At 49.7% G+C, this 22,290-nt stretch overlaps 1 protein-coding gene across 1 annotated transcript in view; it reads right to left on the bottom strand.

Moving 5' to 3' along the window:
- The window catches only part of PTGES (prostaglandin E synthase), a 58,907-nt gene extending 40,717 nt beyond the window's left edge, over positions 1-18,190 (bottom strand). Inside the window, exon 1 of the mRNA XM_075323031.1 lies at positions 18,046-18,190. Coding sequence (XP_075179146.1) covers positions 18,046-18,150 — 105 coding nt within the window. The 5' untranslated portion in view covers positions 18,151-18,190. The remainder of the gene's footprint in view (positions 1-18,045) is intronic.
- Positions 18,191-22,290: the final 4,100 nt, after the last annotated feature.

Raw genomic sequence — 22,290 nt, 5'->3', positions numbered from 1 at the left:
CGGAGGCAGCAGTTTAGGGAAGACGGAGGCAGCAGTTTAGGGGAGACGGAGGCAGCAGTTTAGGGGAGACGGAGGCAGCAGTTTAGTGGAGACGGAGGCAGCGGTTTAGGGGAGACGGAGGCAGCAGTTTAGGGGAGACGGAGGCAGCAGTTTAGGGAAGACGGAGGCAGCAGTTTAGGGGAGACGGAGGCAGCAGTTTAGGGGAGACGGAGGCAGCAGTTTAGTGGAGACGGAGGCAGCGGTTTAGGGGAGACGGAGGCAGCAGTTTAGGGGAGACGGAGGCAGCAGTTTAGGGAAGACGGAGGCAGCAGTTTAGGGGAGACGGAGGCAGCAGTTTAGGGGAGACGGAGGCAGCAGTTTAGTGGAGACGGAGGCAGCGGTTTAGGGGAGACGGAGGCAGCAGTTTAGGGGAGACGGAGGCAGCAGTTTAGGGAAGACGGAGGCAGCAGTTTAGGGGAGACGGAGGCAGCAGTTTAGTGGAGACGGAGGCAGCAGTTTAGGGGAGACGGAGGCAGCAGTTTAGTGGAGACGGAGGCAGCAGTTTAGGGGAGACGGAGGCAGCAGTTTAGGGGAGACGGAGGCAGCAGTTTAGGGGAGACGGAGGCAGCAGTTTAGTGGAGACGGAGGCAGCAGTTTAGGGGAGACGGAGGCAGTAGTTTAGGGGAGACGGAGGCAGCAGTTTAGGGGAGATGGAGGCAGTAGTTTAGTGGAGACGGAGGCAGCAGTTTAGGGGAGACGGAGGCAGTAGTTTAGTGGAGACGGAGGCAGCAGTTTAGGGGAGACGGAGGCAGTAGTTTAGTGGAGACGGAGGCAGCAGTTTAGGGGAGACGGAGGCAGTAGTTTAGGGGAGACGGAGGCAGCAGTTTAGAAGAGACGGAGGCAGTAGTTTAGGGGAGACGAAGGCAGTAGTTTAGGGGAGACGGAGGCAGCAGCTTAGGGGAGACGGAGGCAGTAGTTTAGGGGAGACGGAGGCAGCAGTTTAGTGGAGACGGAGGCAGTAGTTTAGGGGAGACAGAGGCAGCAGTTTAGTGGAGACGGAGGCAGCGGTTTAGGGGAGACGGAGGCAGCGGTTTAGGGGAGACGGAGGCAGCAGTTTAGGGGAGACGGAGGCAGCAGTTTAGGGGAGACGGAGGCAGCAGTTTAGTGGAGACGGAGGCAGCAGTTTAGGGGAGACGGAGGCAGCAGCTTAGGGGAGACGGAGGCAGCGGTTTAGTGGAGACGGAGGCAGCAGTTTAGGGGACACATAGTTCAGGGGAGACGGAGGCAGCAGTTTAGGGGAGACATAGTTCAGGGGAGACGGAGGCAGTAGTTTAGGGGAGACATAGTTCAGGGGAGACGGAGGCAGTAGTTTAGGGGAGACGGAGGCAGCAGTTTAGGGGAGACGGAGGCAGCAGTTTAGGGGACACATAGTTCAGGGGAGACATAGCTGGAAGTTTAGTGGAGACAGAGGCAGCGGTTTAGGGGAGACGGAGGCAGCAGTTTAGTGGAGACGGAGGCAGCAGTTTAGGGGAGACGGAGGCAGCAGTTTAGGGGAGACATAGTTTAGGGGAGACGGAGGCAGCAGTTTAGGGGAGACATAGTTTAGGGGAGACGGAGGCAGCAGTTTAGGGGAGACGGAGGCAGCAGTTTAGGGGAGACATAGTTTAGGGGAGACGGAGGCAGCAGTTTAGGGGAGACGGAGGCAGCAGTTTAGGGGAGACATAGTTCAGGGGAGACGGAGGCAGCAGTTTAGGGGAGACATAGTTCAGGGGAGACGGAGGCAGCAGTTTAGGGGAGACGGAGGCAGCAGTTTAGGGGACACATAGTTTAGGGGAGACATAGCTGGAAGTTTAGTTAGTTGGAGGAGCAGTGTAGAGACCACATAGATGGGACTACGTAAGACATTATATATGCCTGCAATCTGTCGTGATATGTAAAGTGGTTTTCTTAAAGCTGCCCAATAGGGCAAGGGATAAGCAGTCAGACCCCGAGAAGAAGGCTTTGAAACGCCTGACAATGGGCCAGTCTTCAATGGCGTGGAGGTTCTCAGCCTCCGCTCCATTCAGCGGGACTGCCAGAAATACGAGTTTGCTGGTAATACTTCAGGACCCCAATACACCTTGCAAGGTGGGCTGAAGCTGGGGACTTATCTGGTTTGTATGGGGGCTTCCTGACTATGTCTGGGGAGAGAAGGATCCGGCAATGGCTGATGCTCTTGTCGTGTTTCTCCAAAACTAAGACACTATCTTATATTATTTTTTGCCCCAAAAAATGCACTAGGACTTATTTTTGGGGTAGGGCTTATTCTCGGGGGACACATGGTTGGGGAAAAGTTCTTCCCCCCCCCCAAAAAAGCAGACCCCCCCTTCACAAGAGAATCATACTTATCAGACCCTGGGTATCTGCGTGGCTCCCAGGTCCTCCTGAGTCTGCGGCCGGCGCTACCAGCAGGTATGCTGCACGTGGTCCTTCCCTGCTTCTGGTCGACACTCACACACATGAGATCCCCACACACGCCAATTCCGGTGATACTGATTGATTGCTTGCAGTCAGCAGGGGAAGATGGTATGCAGTGCACTGTAGTTCAGCGCGAGGACCTGCAGTGGAACACATTGATGCGTTCCATCACAGGTCCTTCATACATTCTACCGCAGGTCCTCGCACTCCACTGCACTGTGTCCCAGGTTCCCCTGACGGCCAGAAGCAATCTGTAACACCAAATGTGGTGTGCGTGCAATCTGATATGTGTGTGTGCGCGATCTGATGTGTGTGTGCGCGATCTGATGTGTGTGTGCGTGCAATCTCATGTGTGTGTGTGTGCGCGATCTGGTGTGTGTGTGTGTGTGCGATCTGATGTGTGTGGGGGTGTGTGTGTGCATGCGATCTGATGTGTGTGTGTGTGTGATCTGATGTGTGTGTGTGTGTGTGCGACCTGATGTGTGTGGGTGGGTGTGTGTGCATGCGATCTGATGTGTGTGGGTGGGTGTGTGTGCATGCGATCTGATGTGTGTGGGTGTGTGTGTGTGCATGCGATCTGATGTGTGTGGGTGGGTGTGTGGGTGTGTGTGTGTGCATGCGATCTGATGTGTGTGTGTGGGTGTGTGCATGCGATCTGATGTGTGTGGGTGTGTGCATGCGAGCTGATGTGTGTGGGTGTGTGTGCGATCTGATGTGTGTGGGTGTGTGTGTGTGTGTGTGCGATCTGATGTTTGTGTGTGTGTGTGATCTGATGTGTGTGTGTGTGTGCGACCTGATGTGTGTGGGTGGGTGTGTGTGCATGCGATCTGGTGTGGGTGGGTGTGTGTGCATGCGATCTGATGTGTGTGGGTGGGTGTGTGCATGCGAGCTGATGTGTGTGGGTGTGTGTGTGTGGGTGTGTGCATGCAATCTGATGTGTGTGTGTGTGTGGGTGTGTGTGCGATCTGATGTGTGTGGGTGTGTGTGTGTGTGTGTGTGTGTGCGCGATCTGATGTGTGTGTGTGTGTGATCTGATGTGTGTGTGTGTGTGTGTGTGTGCGATCTGATGTGTGTGGGTGGGTGTGTGTGCATGCGATCTGATGTGTGTGGGTGGGTGTGTGTGCATGCGATCTGATGTGCGTGGGTGGGTGTGTGTGCATGTGATCTGATGTGTGTGGGTGGGTGTGTGTGTGTGTGCATGTGATCTGATGTGTGTGGGTGTGTGTGTGTGCATGTGATCTGATGTGTGTGGGTGTGTGTGTGTGTGCATGTGATCTGATGTGTGTGGGTGGGTGTGTGTGCATGCGATCTGATGTGTGTGGGTGTGTGTGTGTGTGCATGTGATCTGATGTGTGTGGGTGGGTGTGTGTGCATGTGATCTGATGTGTGTGGGTGGGTGTGTGTGCATGTGATCTGATGTGTGTGGGTGTGTGTGTGTGTGCATGTGATCTGATGTGTGTGGGTGGGTGTGTGTGCATGCGATCTGATGTGTGTGGGTGTGTGTGTGTGTGCATGTGATCTGATGTGTGTGGGTGGGTGTGTGTGCATGTGATCTGATGTGTGTGGGTGGGTGTGTGTGCATGTGATCTGATGTGTGTGGGTGGGTGTGTGTGCATGTGATCTGATGTGTGTGGGTGTGTGTGTGTGCATGTGATCTGATGTGTGTGGGTGTGTGTGTGTGTGCATGTGATCTGATGTGTGTGGGTGGGTGTGTGTGCATGCGATCTGATGTGTGTGGGTGTGTGTGTGTGTGCATGTGATCTGATGTGTGTGGGTGGGTGTGTGTGCATGTGATCTGATGTGTGTGGGTGGGTGTGTGTGCATGTGATCTGATGTGTGTGGGTGGGTGTGTGCATGTGATCTGATGTGTGTGGGTGGGTGTGTGTGCATGTGATCTGATGTGTGTGGGTGGGTGTGTGTGCATGCGATCTGATGTGTGTGTGTGTTCTGACGTGTATAGGTGTGTGTTCTGACGTTTGTGGGTGTACGCTCCACCGCAGAATCTCCTGTTCAGTGTCTGGTGAGTGTGATTGCGGGGTCTTCTTTATTTTCTCTTTTGGGGGTGTCTGCTTTCTATAATGAACTATCCTGTATTCTTTACCTTTTTTAGGTGCATGGACACTTAATTATTGAACCACGACTAGGGCTTATTTTCAGGTTAGGGCTTATATTTAAGCCTTACGCAGAAAATGCCACAAACTCCTGCTAGGGCTGATTTTCGGGGTAGGTCTTATTTTTGGAAGAACACTGTATTTAGCTCGAAGATCTGCCGCTGCCAGAGGTCTGATGTAGAGAATACAGGACTAGTCGGCTCAATTTTCCCCATGTATGGGGGGGAAGTACGGAGACGTAGCGGTCGGCCAAACAATTGTTCAGCCGGTAGCCATCTAATGTGCGTGGCCTGCTTTAGTGTTCCCGCGCAGACTTCTAGGATAGCAACAGATTTGTTGGAGAAATCAGAAGTGTCAGTAGTTGTCACTTCTCCTGGCAGTTCATATATTACCCACTAGAGGGAGGCAGTGAGCACAGAAGTCAGCCCCTCCCACAATGAGGTCTATGTAGTCCTGAGGCATGATGGGAGTGAATTAAAACCTTAAAATGCAGCATTTATCACCTCTATTTGTAAAATGTCCTCTTTTTCTCCTCTTCGGGATGTGTGCGGCACTATTCCTGGCCACACTGACAATATCTGAAGTTGCCCTTTAATTCCGGTCACAGTGCCTATAACATAAGCCGCCCCCCCACCCCCGTACCCACTCATCAGTCTCCCACTCATCGCTTTCCTGTGTGACCTTCCCAAAGTTGCACAACACAAAAGCACAGTATTTAGACTGTAGAGAGAAGATGGCGCAGCCCGGAGACTGCTGGAGGGTGTTTTTTATTTTTACAAGTGTCGTGGGTAGAAGAGAATCCAGTCCTCCCTGACATCTGTTTTCTTTCACATCATCGCTCCCCCGGATAACATTACACCGCCTGGTTTATCCTGCACTTTATAGAGTTGTATTAAACAATGTATTATTCCAGCAAACCTCAGGTCAAACGTTTATATTCAGTGGTATAAATAAAATAGGAAGAGAACATGCAAAATGCTACAGGCTCCCCGGTGCATGGGATTAAAGGAACGCCATTATTTTCTTTAAAAAGCAGCTCTCTAAAGCCACCACTAGGGGGAGCTCATTGCATACACGTGTATACTGTTCTCAGACAGCTATAAAGTACATATCAGTCAGCTCCCCCTAGTGGGGGACTAGAAATAATGCAAGAACACCATCAGATCGACAGAATGGTGGACACTAGGAATAGGTGGGGGTTGGGTAGGCATTTCTGCAGTACCTGTAGTAAAATGGGAGAAAACTTGTCCAAGAATACTCAAAATGTATGTTCTCTGTTCCATTCTGAGGCATGATGGAAGAGCCCTTCACAGGGTGTTACATGGCCAACCCGCTGCGCAGGGGAACCGCAACACAGCTCTATTCACGTTTCCTGCATAGCAATGACATAAGCCACAACTCTACTTCAGTGCCATAACCATATATCAGGTCTACCTAGGGACTTGTCTAATTTGCCAATCTGACAGTCTGTGGAGGTTGCGGGGAAGTCTAATTCAACCTCTTAAAGCCTCCATAGACATTTGTCACAGGTGACAGACAGTCCAGTGGTGCCCGGCTATATGTCACGCTCCCCGTGTCCCAGCACCACTCCTTACCCACTGATCCACTCCATGTGTCCACCGGTCATGGCTGCCGCTCGTGCTCTCCTGTGTCCTGCTCCTGGTCTTATGAGTGACTCTGAGTCTTAGCCACATGGTTCTGTATAGGACCGGGCCGCGCCCACTCTCCTGGTCTTATAGGCCCAGCACACCTGCAGCAGGAGATGACATGAGGCTGTGCTGGGTATATAAGACCGGCCTCTCCATGTGGACGGCGCCTGATCAACGTGTCTTGTAGCATAGTCTTATGAGCGAGGTGCTCTGGCCCCTGGTGCTGTGTCCTGCGGACTTCTTGTCTTTGCTCCCTGGTACCTGTGCCTGTATACTTTACTGTCCTAAAGAACTCTGTGACTCTGGTGACCTGGTTATACTTGTCCCTGCCACGCCAGTGCTCCGGCTGCAGTGTACCCTGCCCTCCGGTGGGGTGCAAGGTCCAGTGGATCCACCTCCTGGGCCCACCAGTCCTCCCGGCCCTGACAGATTGATCAGGCCATGGATCCCGCTGGAGCACAAACATCGGAGCTGGCTGAGCTGCGCCAGGAGCTGGCACAACAGCGTGAAACCCTGAACCGGATGCTGAAGTTCCTGGCGTCCGTGGACCACCGGTTATATACGCTGCAGACCGCCGCCTCGTCTGAGTCCACGCAGCAACCAGTCTCCAGGTCCGAATCAGTTTCCTCCACGGCCTCGCAACTCCGCCTCACTGCTCCGCCTCGCTATGCAGGGGATCCCAATACCTGCCGCGGCTTCTTGAACCAGTGCTCCCTGCATTTCAAGTTGCTCCCGCACTTGTTTGCCTCAGACCAGGCTAAAGTGGCGTTCCTGATGTCACACTTGGAAGGCGAAGCTCTAGCCTGGATTAACCCCCTGTGGGAGAATGAGGATCCAATGACCACCGACATCCGGGAATTCCTGCAAGCTTTCCGAAGTACCTTCGATGAACCCGGACGTACTACAGCAGTGACCTCTACGCTCCTCCGGCTACGCCAAGGGACCCTGACCGTCGGCCAATATGCCATCCAGTTCCGCACGCTCGCCTCTGAGCTGGGCTGGAACAATGAGGCCTTGACGGCGGCCTTTTGGGAAGGTCTCTCTGGCCGCGTCAAAGACGAACTAGCCGGCCGTGACGTTCCACGAACTTTGGACGCTTTGATATCCTTAGCCACCTGGATTGACCTCCGTTTCCAGGAGCGAACCAAAGAGGTATTCCGGGAGAAGCGACCACCCCGTCATGCCTTGTCCCCGCAGAGGCCTACCGCTCCCTTGCCCCTGCCTACCTGTGATGTGTTTCCAGAACCCATGCAAGTTGACCAACTGAACCAAGCCAAGCAACGCCGTGCAGAACGACTCGCCCGGGGCCTGTGCTTCTATTGCGGAGATGGTTCACATATGCTCCGTTCTTGCCCGGAGAAACCAGGTAGACCCCGGGTCCAAGGGATGGTGGGAACCGCTACCCTTGGCACCGGAATCCCCTCCGTTCCAGTTACGCAGACTGTCCAGGTGACGACGGAGAAGATCAGGGTCACAGCAGAGGTCCACATTGATTCTGGGGCAGCGGGTAATTTCATACACCAGTCTGCAGTGAACCGATACCAGGTACCTGTGATCCCGCTTGCCAAGCCCCTCTGGTTCGCCTCCGTGGATGGTAAACCACTATACGAACCTGTCCGGTATACCACTGAACCCGTGAGACTCCAGGTTGGCACTTTGCATACTGAGACCATTGCCTTCAATGTCATCCCAAGAATGGCTCCTGAGCTCCTGCTGGGTCTGCCCTGACTTCAACTCCATGACCCTGCCATTAGTTGGCGCTCTGGCGCTATTACTCGCTGGGGGCCCTTGTGTCATGACCACTGCCTACAGCCCGTTCCTCGGCCCCTGTCACCTGAACCTGTTATGCCGCAGGAAGAGGAAGAGGTGACGACGCAGTCCAGTGCCGTACCACAACTCCTGTCACTTGTGCCTGTGGTGCCACCGGAACCAGAGGAGACTACGCACTCCAGCGACGTTCCACCGTCCCTGACAATTGAGACGTTGATGCCACCGGCTACTGAGGATGAGACACTGTCCTGTACCCGGTCCGAGACGCCCGGTCCGGTCGTCCACGACCCCAGTCCTGCTTCTGTCTTCCCCCCGCTTCCCGTCGCCCCCGTTGCCATTGCTGGTAGATCGGCTAAGCGTCGTGCGGCCAAGAAGGCGGTACGGGGTCAGCGGTCCTTCCCCGCCTTTGCGTTGGGTCCTGATCCGGTGACTCGATCCGGGGTGCCCCTGGGGTACTGTGCACGGAGGGGGGGCATAGAGGGGGGGTACTGTCACGCTCCCCGTGTCCCAGCACCACTCCTTACCCACTGATCCAGCCCACGTGTCCACCGGTCATGGCTGCCGCTCCCGCTCGTGCTCCCCTGAGTCCTGTTCCTGGTCTTATGAGTCTGACTCTGAGTCTTAGCCACATGGTTCTGTATAGGACCGGGCCGCGCCCACTCTCCTGGTCTTATAGGCCCAGCACACCTGCAGCAGGAAATCACCCGAGGCTGTGCTGGGTATATAAGACCGGCCTCTCCATGTGGGCGGGGCCTGATCAACGTGTCTTGTAGCTAGTCTTATGAGCTAGGTGCTCTGGCCCCCTGGTGCCGTGTCCTGCTGACTTTTTGTCTTTGCTCCCTGGTACCTGTGACTGTTTACATTACTGTCCTAAAGAATTCCCTGACCCTGGTGACCTGGTTATACCTGTCCCTGCCACGCCAGTGCTCCGGCTGCCGTGTACCCTGCCCTCCAGTGGGGTGCATGGTCCAGTGGATCCACCTCCTGGGCCTACCAGTCCTCCCGGCCCTGACACTATAGAAGGTCGCAGTGCTTGGCTACACAAACTGCTCCCTGACTTTCTATTATTCCTGCTTGGTGTATATGATTTGCTATGTATCTCCTCTGCTTGGTTTTCATCTCTTTCCCTTTAGGACCCTACAGAGCTCCTCGCCCTTTTCATTAGCACTTCCCTTTTTGTCCTTAAATTCTCTTATTCCCTTCTTGTCGGTGCTGGTGATAGGTCTAACACCCTTAACAAGTCTTCAGTGCGAGCAGGCGGCTTGTATTCATCTGGAGAAACTTTGATGTTCTTGCAGTTCCTCTCCCTGAGTCATCTGGAGATAAGTTATTTGTTTACTTTCCTCCCTTTTTGTTATCCTTGTGTCTTCTTTAGAGCTTAGTGGGTTGACTAAGCGCTCATCCCATCCGTTTCTTACCTACGGCCTGTTTCATGGTCAGCTAGGGTCAGGTATCCTGCTCGGTGCATGGCCCAGCGGTAGGTTTGGTCAGGGGGTCACCATCTCACCCTTCCCTAGACACAGGGTTTCCCTTCCCTTTCGCTTGGTACTTCCCCGTATCTAGCGGGACAACATTAGATAAAAGCCGAGCCCACCTGCTTCAACCAACCATCAATTGTATATGGGGGCCGCCTGAATCGCCCAACAGAGGATGTCCAAGCAGAGAAGGATTTGGCCCTTTGGTGGGAGATAAGCCGCTAACAGAGGAGTCTTGCAGCTGCCCTCAAAGGATATAGGCGCGATCGGCAGAGCAAGGATTCCAGTGTGTGGGGGAGTCGGAAGAGACAGCAGCTGTCTTTTGTATATGACTGACATATAGGCAGAAAAACGAAATAACTGTATTATACACACACTATTGCTATGAAAGCCTTATGCCATCGCAGTCACATTTGGGCCAATGGGTTAGTGATCTAGGACCAATGGCGGACACAGAAACAAGAGGGCCCCTGAGCAAGACCTTTGCAGCCCAATAGCTCATCATTATGCGCAATTATACCTAATTTAGAGGTGGAAATGGCCCCCTTACCGGCCCTTGTGAGGTTGCACTAATGATATGTCGCCACTCTCCAGGACTGTACTTTAACACTCCATGACGACCTCTGCCAGCACAGATGCTTCCACCGATGTCATGCTGACTGACAGCTAGGTCCCTGCTGCCCAACCATGGATGTATGGCTGTCAATCAGCAGTCAGGCCTGTCAACAGAGCAGCCCGGAAGAGCAAGAGCTTCTCTGTTGATGTGCCGCACCTGAAGTCACAAGCAGGTGTAGTCGGTCAGTCACCACTGAGCAGGAAAGTAGTCAGTGACTACAGTGAGCAGGAAGCCAGCTTTAGAGCAAACCAGGCCACTACTGAGACTGCAGAGGTAGCCGGGCAGCCTAAGCAACAATCTGTAAATAATAGATGTGATGCTAGTCACTACATACGGAGAGTATAGACGAAAGGGTAGTCAGGCAAGCTGGGGTCAGGCAGGAGGACACAGGAAGTAAGTAGAAACACAGTCAAGTAACAGGCCGAGGGTCAGAATTCCAAGAGAGTACATATTAGATTCAGGGAGCAGACAGAGACGTGGTCAGGTAACAGTCTGAGGTCAGAAGCCAGGAGGAAACAACAAGAACAGGGAACAGACAGAAATGTGGTCAGGTAACGGTCTGAGGTCAGAAGCCAGGAGGTCACGACCAGAACAGGGAGTGGGTAAAGAGGGGGTCAATCAACAGTCTGGGGTCAAGAAACAAAGATCAGAACACATGCAGAAACACAGGTCAATAGCATAACTACAGAACCAGAAAGTTCGACTGGCGAGGTTCTGGGAGCGCATGCTCAGTAAAGATGCAGAGCAATTACAAAGAAGATCAGAAACACAGCAGAGCATCTCCAAATTCAAAAAGCTCTGCACAAAGGAAACATGTCACTGCCGGTTCTGAAGTTTAGGAAGGCGCAGCAGAGCATCACCTGTTATGATTCAGTGACCGAGGAGGATCAGAAAAAGGACAAAAACTCGGAAACCCAAAAAATAACCAGAGTGGCTGGAACCTTAACAGACTCCAGGCCTAATACTGACACACAACTAGAAGTAGCAGTGGGACGAGCCTACGATGACCTGGTCGCCTCGACACAGCTGGAAAACGAAATATTTTTACAGAGAGAAATATTAGAAAAGCTAATCTGCGTTGGAGCAGTCCCCAAAGATATAGATAGCCCCCCACATGTAAAGACTACGGTGATATAGGAAAACACAATATGTAGCTAGAGAACAGATTCAGCAAAGATGAGGCCCAAACTATCTGCATAGGGAAAGGATAGGAAAGAGCACTGTTTGCAGCCGCAAAAACCGTAGTAAATACCAGCACGCCTGATATGGAAAAATACTGAGCCGACACAGGCTCTCCCCCACTATATCAGTACTCTGATGTTACAGAGATCCAAGAAAAACACTGATATAGAGGAGGGGCTGAATGTAGTACCAAACATGACAAAACACCATACATAGCAGAACATGGAGCAAGGTACACAGATACTCCCAGCAGTGAATGATCCAACTCCACCAAGAACTCCACACAGGCAAAATAACAAGAAAGTGAAAACCATAAGCAGAGGTACAAAGATCAACTTATCTGAGAGGAGTTCTGGTAGACTCAGAGAAAAGGGCTGGTTTCAGAATGTCCTTAGCACACAGGAGATACATTGAGCACCGGCAAGGAACAGGAGGAAACTACTCAGTTATATAGGCCCAATTTGAATGTCCTGATTGCCAATCCTCCTCAGCTGGCTGTTTCCCATTCAGCAAGTCAACTGCATTACCAGCACTGACCACAAGAGAGAGCCCCAAACTGGAACCTAATTCAAATGTATTCACAACAATCACCTGTGTGCAAGATGCTCTGCACAGAGGAATCGTGACAATAAAATTACAAATCCCCCTTGTTTTAGATAATGGAGCGGATTTGTAATAAGATGTACATTGCAAAGTTGCTCGTTTTTACAAGCACTTTGCAATTATATACCATTTACCAAAATAAGACAACCCCCTTTAAAAGTGATGAGCCAGACTGCAGCTGTCCCAGTCGTGTCTATTTCTATAGGGTTTTTATTACCAGAGGCTGACCCAATTCTTCCTCCACATAACTCTCCGCCTAATGCCTCCAGATCCAGCGTTCAGCAGATGTAACCTGACCGTGTGCTCGGCGCTGTGTACACTGGGTGTGGAAGACACGGATCATGTACTAATGCTACAGCAAAGATCCATTGAGGTGATGTACAATGCCCTGAACGATCTGACGCACCATGAGCCTGTCACACGGACAATGGCAGCTCCCGGGGCCTGTGCTGTCTCCTCCACCGGCTGTCACTGAGACAAGCGCTGCGCAGCCTGTAATCTCACCAACAATGCGCAAAATACCATTATAGTCTGGATATTCCTGTTTGCAAGGGGACATCTGAGGTCACTGAGCCGGTGTTTCCGTTCCGACAACTCGGGATGTCATTCATCAGTGTTGTCAGCTTATTATTCTTTATACTTAAAGGGTGTAACCAAATTTGCATAAAAAAAATAAATAAAAAATGAAAAAGTTTGCTTATTTTTCAAATGCACAATATACTATGTGGATACACCCTTAAAGGGGTTTGGTGATGTTCAGATACCCGGCGCCCCCACCAATCAGGTTTATATTGTGGTGGCGGCCAGGTGTGAAATATTCTGAAAGAGCTGCTCAAAGTGTCCATTTCTGTGCTGCAGTACCCAAGAACATTTTCTCAGGACTAATCGGACCGACAAAACACTCGCACCCATACAAGTCTATGGGTGGGAGTGAAACATCGCACTGCACTTGGATGACACCGGAGTGCAGTGTGATAATCGCATCAGCTTGCAATGGAGGACATGGGGAGATTTATCCCTCCCTCTCCTCCGCAGCTGTGATCCGATCACAGGATCAGATCACAGTAGCACGACACTCGGATCCGTATTCACTCTCACCCATACAAGTCTATGGGCGGGAGTGAAACATTATACTGCACTCGGATGACACTGGAGTGCAGTGCGATAAATCACATCAGCTGGCAGCAGAGGAGATGGGGTTATTACTCCCTCCCTCTCTTCCACAGCTGTGATTCAATCTCGGGATCAGATCACAGTGGCATGACACTCAGATCCGTATTCACTCTCACCCATAAAAGTCTATGGGTGCGAGTGAAACATCTCACTGCACTCAGATGACACCGGAGTGCAGTGTGATAATTGCATCAGCTGGCAATGGAGGAGAGGGGGAGATTAATCCCTCCCTCACCTCCACAGCTGTGATCCAATCGCCGGATCAGATCACAGTGACATGACACTTGGCTCACGCTTGCAGCAGAACAGGAGCCAAGGGTCATTAGCATATCGCATCGGATCCAGCCACCAGCAGAGCAAAGAACCTGATCAGTGGCGGCTCTGGGTGTCAATTTGCTATTGATAGGTCATAAAAGACCTATGCTCAGATAACCCCCATGTCCCAGTACTTATAGGAAAAAGCAAATGAGCATCAATCTCCAGGGAACTGAGCAATTATATAGTTACCATCAGGGGTGTAACTACCGAGGTCGCCATTGTGACCGGGCCCGGCAGGTTAGTGGCTCCCTCTGCAGATCAGCAGCCGGCTCCTCTTGTGGGGGAGAGGAGCTGCGCTCTTATGTCGCAGACCATGTGGCCGCTATATAACAAGTGACTCAGGAGGGTCTGGTGTCAGCGGCGGTCGCACTGGGGCCCCCTCACCCGTCATTGCACACAGCAATGATGAAGCATCAAGCGGCCCGTGCTGCTCGATGCTCCATCATTCTCCCCCTGTGGCTGCGCGGTGATGTCACTCCTGTGCAACTGCTGTGCTGAGGCATGCAGAGCGCAGGACAGAAGGATGAGGACAGAACAGCAGGGGAATGAGGAGAGAGGTGAGGACAGAGCAGCAGGGGAATAAGGAGAGAGGTGAGGACAGAGCAGCAGGGGAATGAGGAGAGAGGTGAGGACAGAGCAGCAGGGAAATAAGGAGAGAGGTGAGGACAGAGCAGCAGGGAAATAAGGAGAGAGGTGAGGACAGAGCAGCAGGGGAATGAGGAGAGAGGTGAGGACAGAGCAGCAGGGGAATAAGGAGAGAGGTGAGGACAGAGCAGCAGGGGAATGAGGAGAGAGGTGAGGACAGAGCAGCAGGGGAATGAGGAGAGAGGTGAGGACAGAGCAGCGGTGAAACATGGAGAGGTGAGGACAGAGCAGCAGGGGAATGAGGAGAGAGGTGAGGACAGAGCAGCAGGGAAATGAGGAGAGAGGTGAGGACAGAGCAGCAGGGGAATGAGGAGAGAGGTGAGGACAGAGCAGCAGTGATACATGGAGAGGTGAGTACACGGTGGCCAGAGGCCTGGGGGGCTGCATTATACATGGGGGGCTGGCTGCACTATACATGGAGGCCTAGGGGGGCTGGCTGCACTATACATGGAGGCATAGGGGGGCTGGCTGCACTATACATGGAGGCCTAGGGGGGCTGGCTGCACTATACATGGAGGCCTAGGGGGGCTGGCTGCACTATACATGGAGGCATAGGGGGGCTGGCTGCACTATACATGGAGGCCTAGGGGGGCTGGCTGCACTATACATGGAGGCCTAGGGGGGCTTGCTGCACTATACATGGAGGCCTAGGGGGGGCTGGCTGCACTATACATGGAGGCCTAGGGGGGGCTGGCTGCACTATACATGGAGACCTAGGGGGGCTGGCTGCACTATACATGGAGACCTAGGGGGGCTGGCTGCACTATACATGGAGACCTAGGGGGGCTGGCTGCACTATACATGGAGACCTAGGGGGGCTGGCTGCACTATACATGGAGGCCTAGGGGGGCTGGCTGCACTATACATGGAGGCCTAGGGGGGCTGGCTGCACTATACATGGAGGCCTAGGGGGGCTTGCTGCACTATACATGGAGGCCTAGGGGGGGCTGGCTGCACTATACATGGAGGCCTAGGGGGGGCAGGCTGCACTATACATGGAGGCCTAGGGGGGGCTGGCTGCACTATACATGGAGACCTAGGGGGGCTGGCTGCACTATACATGGAGACCTAGGGGGGCTGGCTGCACTATACATGGAGACCTAGGGGGGCTTGCTGCACTATACATGGAGGCCTAGGGGGGGCTGGCTGCACTATACATGGAGGCCTAGGGGGGGCTGGCTGCACTATACATGGAGGCCTAGGGGGGCTGGCTGCACTATACAATATGAAAGACACCTTATACATGGACTATAGGGCTGCATTATACATGGAGGTCTGTGGGGCTGCATTATACATGGCGTTCTATTGGGATACATTATACAACATGAAGGACACCTTAATCATGGAATATAGGGGTGCATTATACATAGAGTAGTATGAGGCTGCCTAATACAATATGAAGGTTTATGGGGCTACATTATAATATATGGAGGACTATGGGGGCTACCTTACACATGGACTATGGGGATGGATTATAAAACATGGAGGCCTATCGGGGTGCATTATAATATATGGAGGCCTATCGGGGTGCATTCTAATATAATTAATATAATTAGGGTTATGTGGGACCCTTTATACTATATGGAAGGCTATGTGGGGGCCATTATAGTATTTGGAGAACTATATATGAGGGGGGAAAAAGATACAATCGGGATGGGAACGTTTTGTGCTGAGGGAAAAAGGCTCTTTCCCTCAGCACCCAGCTTTCCCATGCTCTGCTGTACATCTCTCAGCACCCAGCTTTCCCATGCTCTGCTATACATCTCTCAGCACCCAGCTTTCCCATGCTCTGCTATACATCTCTCAGCACCCAGCTTTCCCATGCTTTGCTATACATCTCTCAGCACCCAGCTTTCCCATGCTCTGCTGCACATCTCTCAGCACCCAGCTTTCCCATGCTCTGCTATACATCTCTCAGCACCCAGCTTTCCCATGCTCTGCTATACATCTCTCAGCACCCAGCTTTCCCATGCTCTGCTGTACATCTCTCAGCACCCAGCTTTCCCATGCTCTGCTTTACATCTCTCAGCACCCAGCTTTTCCATGCTCTGCTGTACATCTCTCAGCACCCAGCTTTCCCATGCTCTGCTATACATCCCTCAGCACCCAGCTTTCCCATGCTCTGCTGTACATCTCTCAGCACCCAGCTTTCCCATGCTCTGCTGTACATCTCTCAGCACCCAGCTTTCCCATGCTCTGCTGTACATCTCTCAGCACCCAGCTTTCCCATGCTCTGCTATACATCTCTCAGCACCCAGCTTTCCCATGCTCTGCTATACATCCCTCAGCACCCAGCTTTCCCATGCTCTGCTATACATCTCTCAGCACCCAGCTTTCCCATGCTCTGCTGTACATATCTCAGCACCCAGCTTTCCCATGCTCTGCTATACATCCCTCAGCACCCAGCTTTCCCATGCTCTGCTATACATCCCTCAGCACCCAGCTTTCCCATGCTCTGCTATACATCCCTCAGCACCCAGCTTTCCCATGCTCTGCTATACATCTCTCAGCACCCAGCTTTCCCATGCTCTGCTGTACATATCTCAGCACCCAGCTTTCCCATGCTCTGCTATACATCCCTCAGCACCCAGCTTTCCCATGCTCTGCTATACATCCCTCAGCACCCAGCTTTCCCATGCTCTGCTATACATCTCTCAGCACCCAGCTTTCCCATGCTCTGCTATACATCTCTCAGCACCCAGCTTTCCCATGCTCTGCTATACATCTCTCAGCACCCAGCTTTCCCATGCTCTGCTATACATCCCTCAGCACCCAGCTTTCCCATGCTCTGCTATACATCCCTCAGCACCCCGCTGTCCCATGCTCTTCTATACATCTCTCAGCACCCAGCTTTCCCATGCTCTGCTATACATCCCTCAGCACCCAGCTTTCCCATACTCTGCTATACATCTCTCAGCACCCAGCTTTTCCATGCTCTGATATGGGAAAGCTGGGTGCCGAGGACAAGATGGATATCAGAACATAGGAATGCTGGGTGCTGATAGAGGGATTTCAGATCATGGGAAACCTGGGTGCTGAGGATAAGAGCCAAGTGTCATTATTCTGTACCCCGAGTGTCGGACGGTGTACGTGGAGGGGGGGAGCAGGTTCAAACTTTGCACCACGGGGCCCATCAAACTCTAGTTACACCACTGGTTACCATGTAATGCTTTATTTCTCCTGCGGAGGCACTGCAGGGAAATTAACCACTTGCTGCCCGGTTCCCTGCAGCAGGGTACCATGTCATCAGCCTATTGTTGAGGCATTCTTCAAACAGACAGCGCCATCCTGGTTTATAGGCCGCATCTGATCAGTACCATCCACTTAAAGGGGTTGTCCATCACAATATACCAAGACAACCCCTTTAAATGCATTGGAGCTGCAATACCGGCAGCACAGTGGCTCAGTGGTTAGTGCGGCAGGCTTCTGGCGCCTCAGTGGTTACCATGGCCATCTTGCGGCGGCTCAGTGGTTACCATGGCCATCTTGCGGCGGCTCAGTGGTTAGCGCAAGGAATTTGTATGTTCTCCCCGTGTTTGCGGGGGTTTCCTCCGGGTTCTGAGGTTTCCCCCCACACTAGGTAATTTAGATTGCGAGTCCCAATGGGGACAGTGTTGCTGATGTCTGTAAAGCGCTGCGGAATATGTTAGCGCTATATAAAAGGATGAAGAAGAGACCCCGGCCATTCTCAAGCCTAGTGCCTTTTTAAACCCTATTTCATGTGATTATGGACAATCCCTTTAAATGCACATGTCAGTAAGGAGTTAACTCTTGGGCTCCAGCCCCCCCCCCCCCCCCCCATCAATCATCACCTGATCCCTTTCCCTTTCACACTTTGGTGCTAACAATTGCCTGTCATGGAGCCCAAAACCATTAACCACTTACTCGCCAACTGTTCGCCCCAATACAATAATACGTTCCGCCACATGCCGCTGAAGCAGAAACACGCACCCCTGCTGCACAGTGTGACCGGGGTGCAAGGAGCACACGGGCTGCAGGGAACGAAGCTTAACTTTTTCCAACCCAATTCACCCAAAATCTGCTGCGTTTGTGAAAGTAGGACTTACTTTTTTCCGCAGCCGGATTTGGCCTGTGATGACAGCCAGGAGGAACATCTTCAGGAGCAGCAGAGTGCTGTAGAACACAAACATCAGGAACACCGGGCGTTCCATCGCGGCTGCTACAAGGAGGACGCCTGCACCGAAGACTGAGCCTGAGCACTGGAGGGAGGAAAGGAAGCAGGAGGAGTGATAGAAGGAGGGGAGGACGGCTGCCAGAGCTCGGAGTACAGCTGTCTATTCCTATATCGTATATAGAGTCATTCTACACAGAAAAATCTATTCCTATATATTATATAGAGTCATTCTACACAGAAAAATCTATTCCTATAATATAGAGTCATTCTACACAGAAAAATCTATTCCTATATATTATATAGAGTCATTACACACAGGGACATATTCCTATATATTATATAGAGTCATTACACACAGAGGGATCTATTCCTATATAGTATATAGAGCCATTACACACAGAGGGATCTATTCCTATATATTATATAGAGTCATTCTACACAGAGGGATCTATTCCTATATATTATATAGAGTCATTCTACACAGAAAAATCTATTCCTATATATTATATAGAGTCATTCTACACAGAAAAATCTATTTCCTATAATATAGAGTCATTCTACACAGAAAAATCTATTCCTATATAGTATATAGAGTCATTCTACACAGAAAAATCTATTCCTATATATTATATAGAGTCATTCTACACAGAAAAATCTATTCCTATATATTATATAGAGTCATTACACACAGAGGGATCTATTCCTATATATTATATAGAGTCATTACACACAGAAAAATCTATTCCTATATATTATATAGAGTCATTCTACACAGAAAAATCTATTCCTATATATTATATAGAGTCGTTACACACAGAGGGATCTATTCCTATAATATAGAGGCATTACACACAGAAGGATCTATTCCTATATATTATATAGAGTCATTACACACACAGAGGGCTCTATTCCTATATATTATAAAGAGTCATTACACACAGAGGGATCTATTCCTATATATTATATAGAGTCATTACACACAGAGGGATCTATTCCTATATATTATAGAGTCATTACACACAGAGGGATCTATTCCTATATATTATATAGAGTCTACACACAAAGGGATCTATTCCTATATATTATATAGAGTCATTACACACAGAGGGATCTATTCCTATATATTATATAGAGTCATTACACACAGAGGGATCTATTCCTATATATTATATAGAGTCATTACACACAAAGGGATCTATTTCTGTATATTATATAGTCATTACACACAGAGGGATCTATTCCTATATATTATATAGTCATTACACACAGAGGGATCTATTCCTATATATTATATAGAGCCATTACACACAGAGGGATCTATTCCTATATATTATATAGAATCATTACACACAGAGGGATCTATTCCTATATATTATATAGAGTCATTACACACAGAGGGATCTATTTCAAGTGTTTATTTCTGTTAATGTTGATGATTATGGCTTACAGCCAATGAAAACCCAAAAGTCATCATCTCAGGAAATTAGAATAATTAACACAAAACACCTGCAAAGGCTTTTTAAGTGTTTAAAATGGTCCCTTAGTCTGGTTCAGTAGGCTACACAGTCATGGGGAAGACTGCTGATTGACAGATGTCCAGAAGGCAGTCATTGACACGCTCCACAAGGAGGGTAAGACACAAAAGGTCATTGCTATAGAATCTGGCTGTTCAGAGTGCTGTATCCAAGAATATTAATGAAAAGTTGAGTGAAAGGAAAAAGTGCGGTAGAAAAAGGTGCAGAAGCAGCCGGGAAACCGCAGCCTTGATAGGATTGTTAAGAAAAGGCCATTCTGGAATGTGGGTGATATTCACAAGGAGTGGATGCTGCTGGAGTCAGTGCTTCTAGAGTCACCGCACACAGACGTCTCCAGGACATGGGCTACAAGTGTCACCTTCTGTAAAATAGTGAGTTTATGGAGATTGATTCATAGACTGGAGTACATATATTCATAAATATATGTATATCGCCCGTCCCTTTAAGGATGCCTGTGAGTTGGAAAATGCTAAACCAAAAGTTTGAGATGGTAGAACCAAACTCCTCTGCTAGTTGTTCATCAAAGCCATCTGACATTGTTTGTCAAAGTAGTGCTATATTCTGTTTAGAATGTTGGGCTATGAGCTGAAATAGCTATGAGAAACGTTTTACTGTAAGTTACTGTTACACTGAGGTCACAGCTCAGCGAGCCTCAAAGGGTTTCTATATATATATATAGATTGAAGTAGGTTTTGTTACAGGTCTCTAGTGCGCAGGTACACTTATTTCGCGGGTAAAATGTACCACGTGACATGATGTAATGCTCAACCTAAAATAAGGATAGTTAGTTTTTGTGTTACCATGTAAAGAGATAAGGGCAATCAGGAGGAGGGGTTTTGGGTTATAAAAAAAGCCCACACTTCAAAGGTAGAAGAAGAAGGAGGGAGAGGCAGAAGGTGACAGGAGAAAGACGGACCCATCCGACCAGACCATCTACAGATCATCCCGAGACGACGTACACACTACAGCGATGTAAGACATATGAACTGTTATTTTTTTTCTATCTGTCTCCATCTATTAACTCAAGCCAAGACAGTTATTTTTCTCTAATGACTGTAACCCTCCAACTCTTATCTGAATAAATCCATAATATGTTTTTGACCTATCTTCGCTCCAATCATTATATACTGGCTATGCAGTTGTCGCCGTAAACCCATTATTTAACACCTTCCTTGTGTCACCGCTCATGACCAATAGACAACGCCAGAAGCCTCTTACCTGGCCAAGGAGAGAAAGATCTGGACTGTTCTCAGCGTCCGAGGTGTTGTTTTCAGATGAAAGTACATGTTGCATTACATTTGTAAATCGCGGTCCCAGAGTCTGGAGGAAGAGGAGGCCACAATCCAGCGGCTGGGGTCTGGTGTGGAGTCTCCACAATCAGTGATGGTTTGGTCCATGTCATCTGCTGGTGCAGCTCCACTGTGTGTTATCAAGACCAAAGTCAGCGCAGCCTCTACCAGGGCACTGTACAGCACTTCATGCTTCCCTCTGCTGACAAGCTCTATGGAGATGGAAATGTCATTTTCCAGCAGGACTCGGCCCCTGTCCACACTGCCAAAAGTACCAATAACTGGTTTACTAACCACAGTATCACTGGGCTTGATTGGCAGCAAACTCTCCTGACCTAAACCCCATAGAGAATCTATGAGAGACACCAGAGCCAACAATGCAAACGAGCTGAAGACGGCTATCAAAGCAACCTGGGCTTCCATAACGCCTCAGCAGTGCCACAGGCTGATCGCCTCCTGCCACATTGCCGCATTGATGCAGGAATTCATGCAACAGCAGCCCCGACCAAGTATTGAGGCATTTACTGTACTGACTTCTCAGGAGGCACCAACATTTCTGAGGGTAACATCATTTATTCAGTTGGTCATATATAATATTCTAATATTCTGAGATAATAATGTTTGGGTTTTCTTTGGCTGTAACCATAATCATCAACATTGCCAGAAATAAACACGTGACATAGATCCCTCTGTGTGTAATGACTCTATATAATATATAGGAATAGATCCCTCTGTGTGTAATGTCTCTATATAATATATAGGAATAGATCCCTCTGTGTGTAATGACTCTATATAATATATAGGAATAGATCCCTCTGTGTGTAATGTCTCTATATAATATATAGGAATAAATCCCTCTGTGTGTAATAACTCTATATAATATATAGGAATAGATCCCTCTGTGTGTAATGACTCTATATAATATATAGGAATAGATCCCTCTGTGTGTAATGTCTCTATATAATATATAGGAATAGATCCCTCTGTGTGTAATGACTCTATATAATATATAGGAATAGATCCCTCTGTGTGTAATGTCTCTATATAATATATAGGAATAGATCCCTCTGTGTGTAATGACTCTATATAATATATAGGAATAGATCCCTCTGTGTGTAATGTCTCTATATAATATATAGGAATAGATCCCTCTGTGTGTAATAACTCTATATAATATATAGGAATAGATCCCTCTGTGTGTAATGACTCTATATAATATATAGGAATAGATCCCTCTGTGTGTAATGTCTCTATATAATATATAGGAATAGATCCCTCTGTGTGTAATGACTCTATATAATATATAGGAATAGATCCCTCTGTGTGTAATGTCTCTATATAATATATAGGAAT

This window comes from Anomaloglossus baeobatrachus, chromosome 9, assembly GCF_048569485.1.
Source record: "Anomaloglossus baeobatrachus isolate aAnoBae1 chromosome 9, aAnoBae1.hap1, whole genome shotgun sequence".
NCBI lineage: Eukaryota > Metazoa > Chordata > Amphibia > Anura > Aromobatidae > Anomaloglossus > Anomaloglossus baeobatrachus.
The sequence above is the reverse complement of the archived record's forward strand: the minus strand, read 5'-3'. Positions and strand labels throughout refer to the sequence as shown.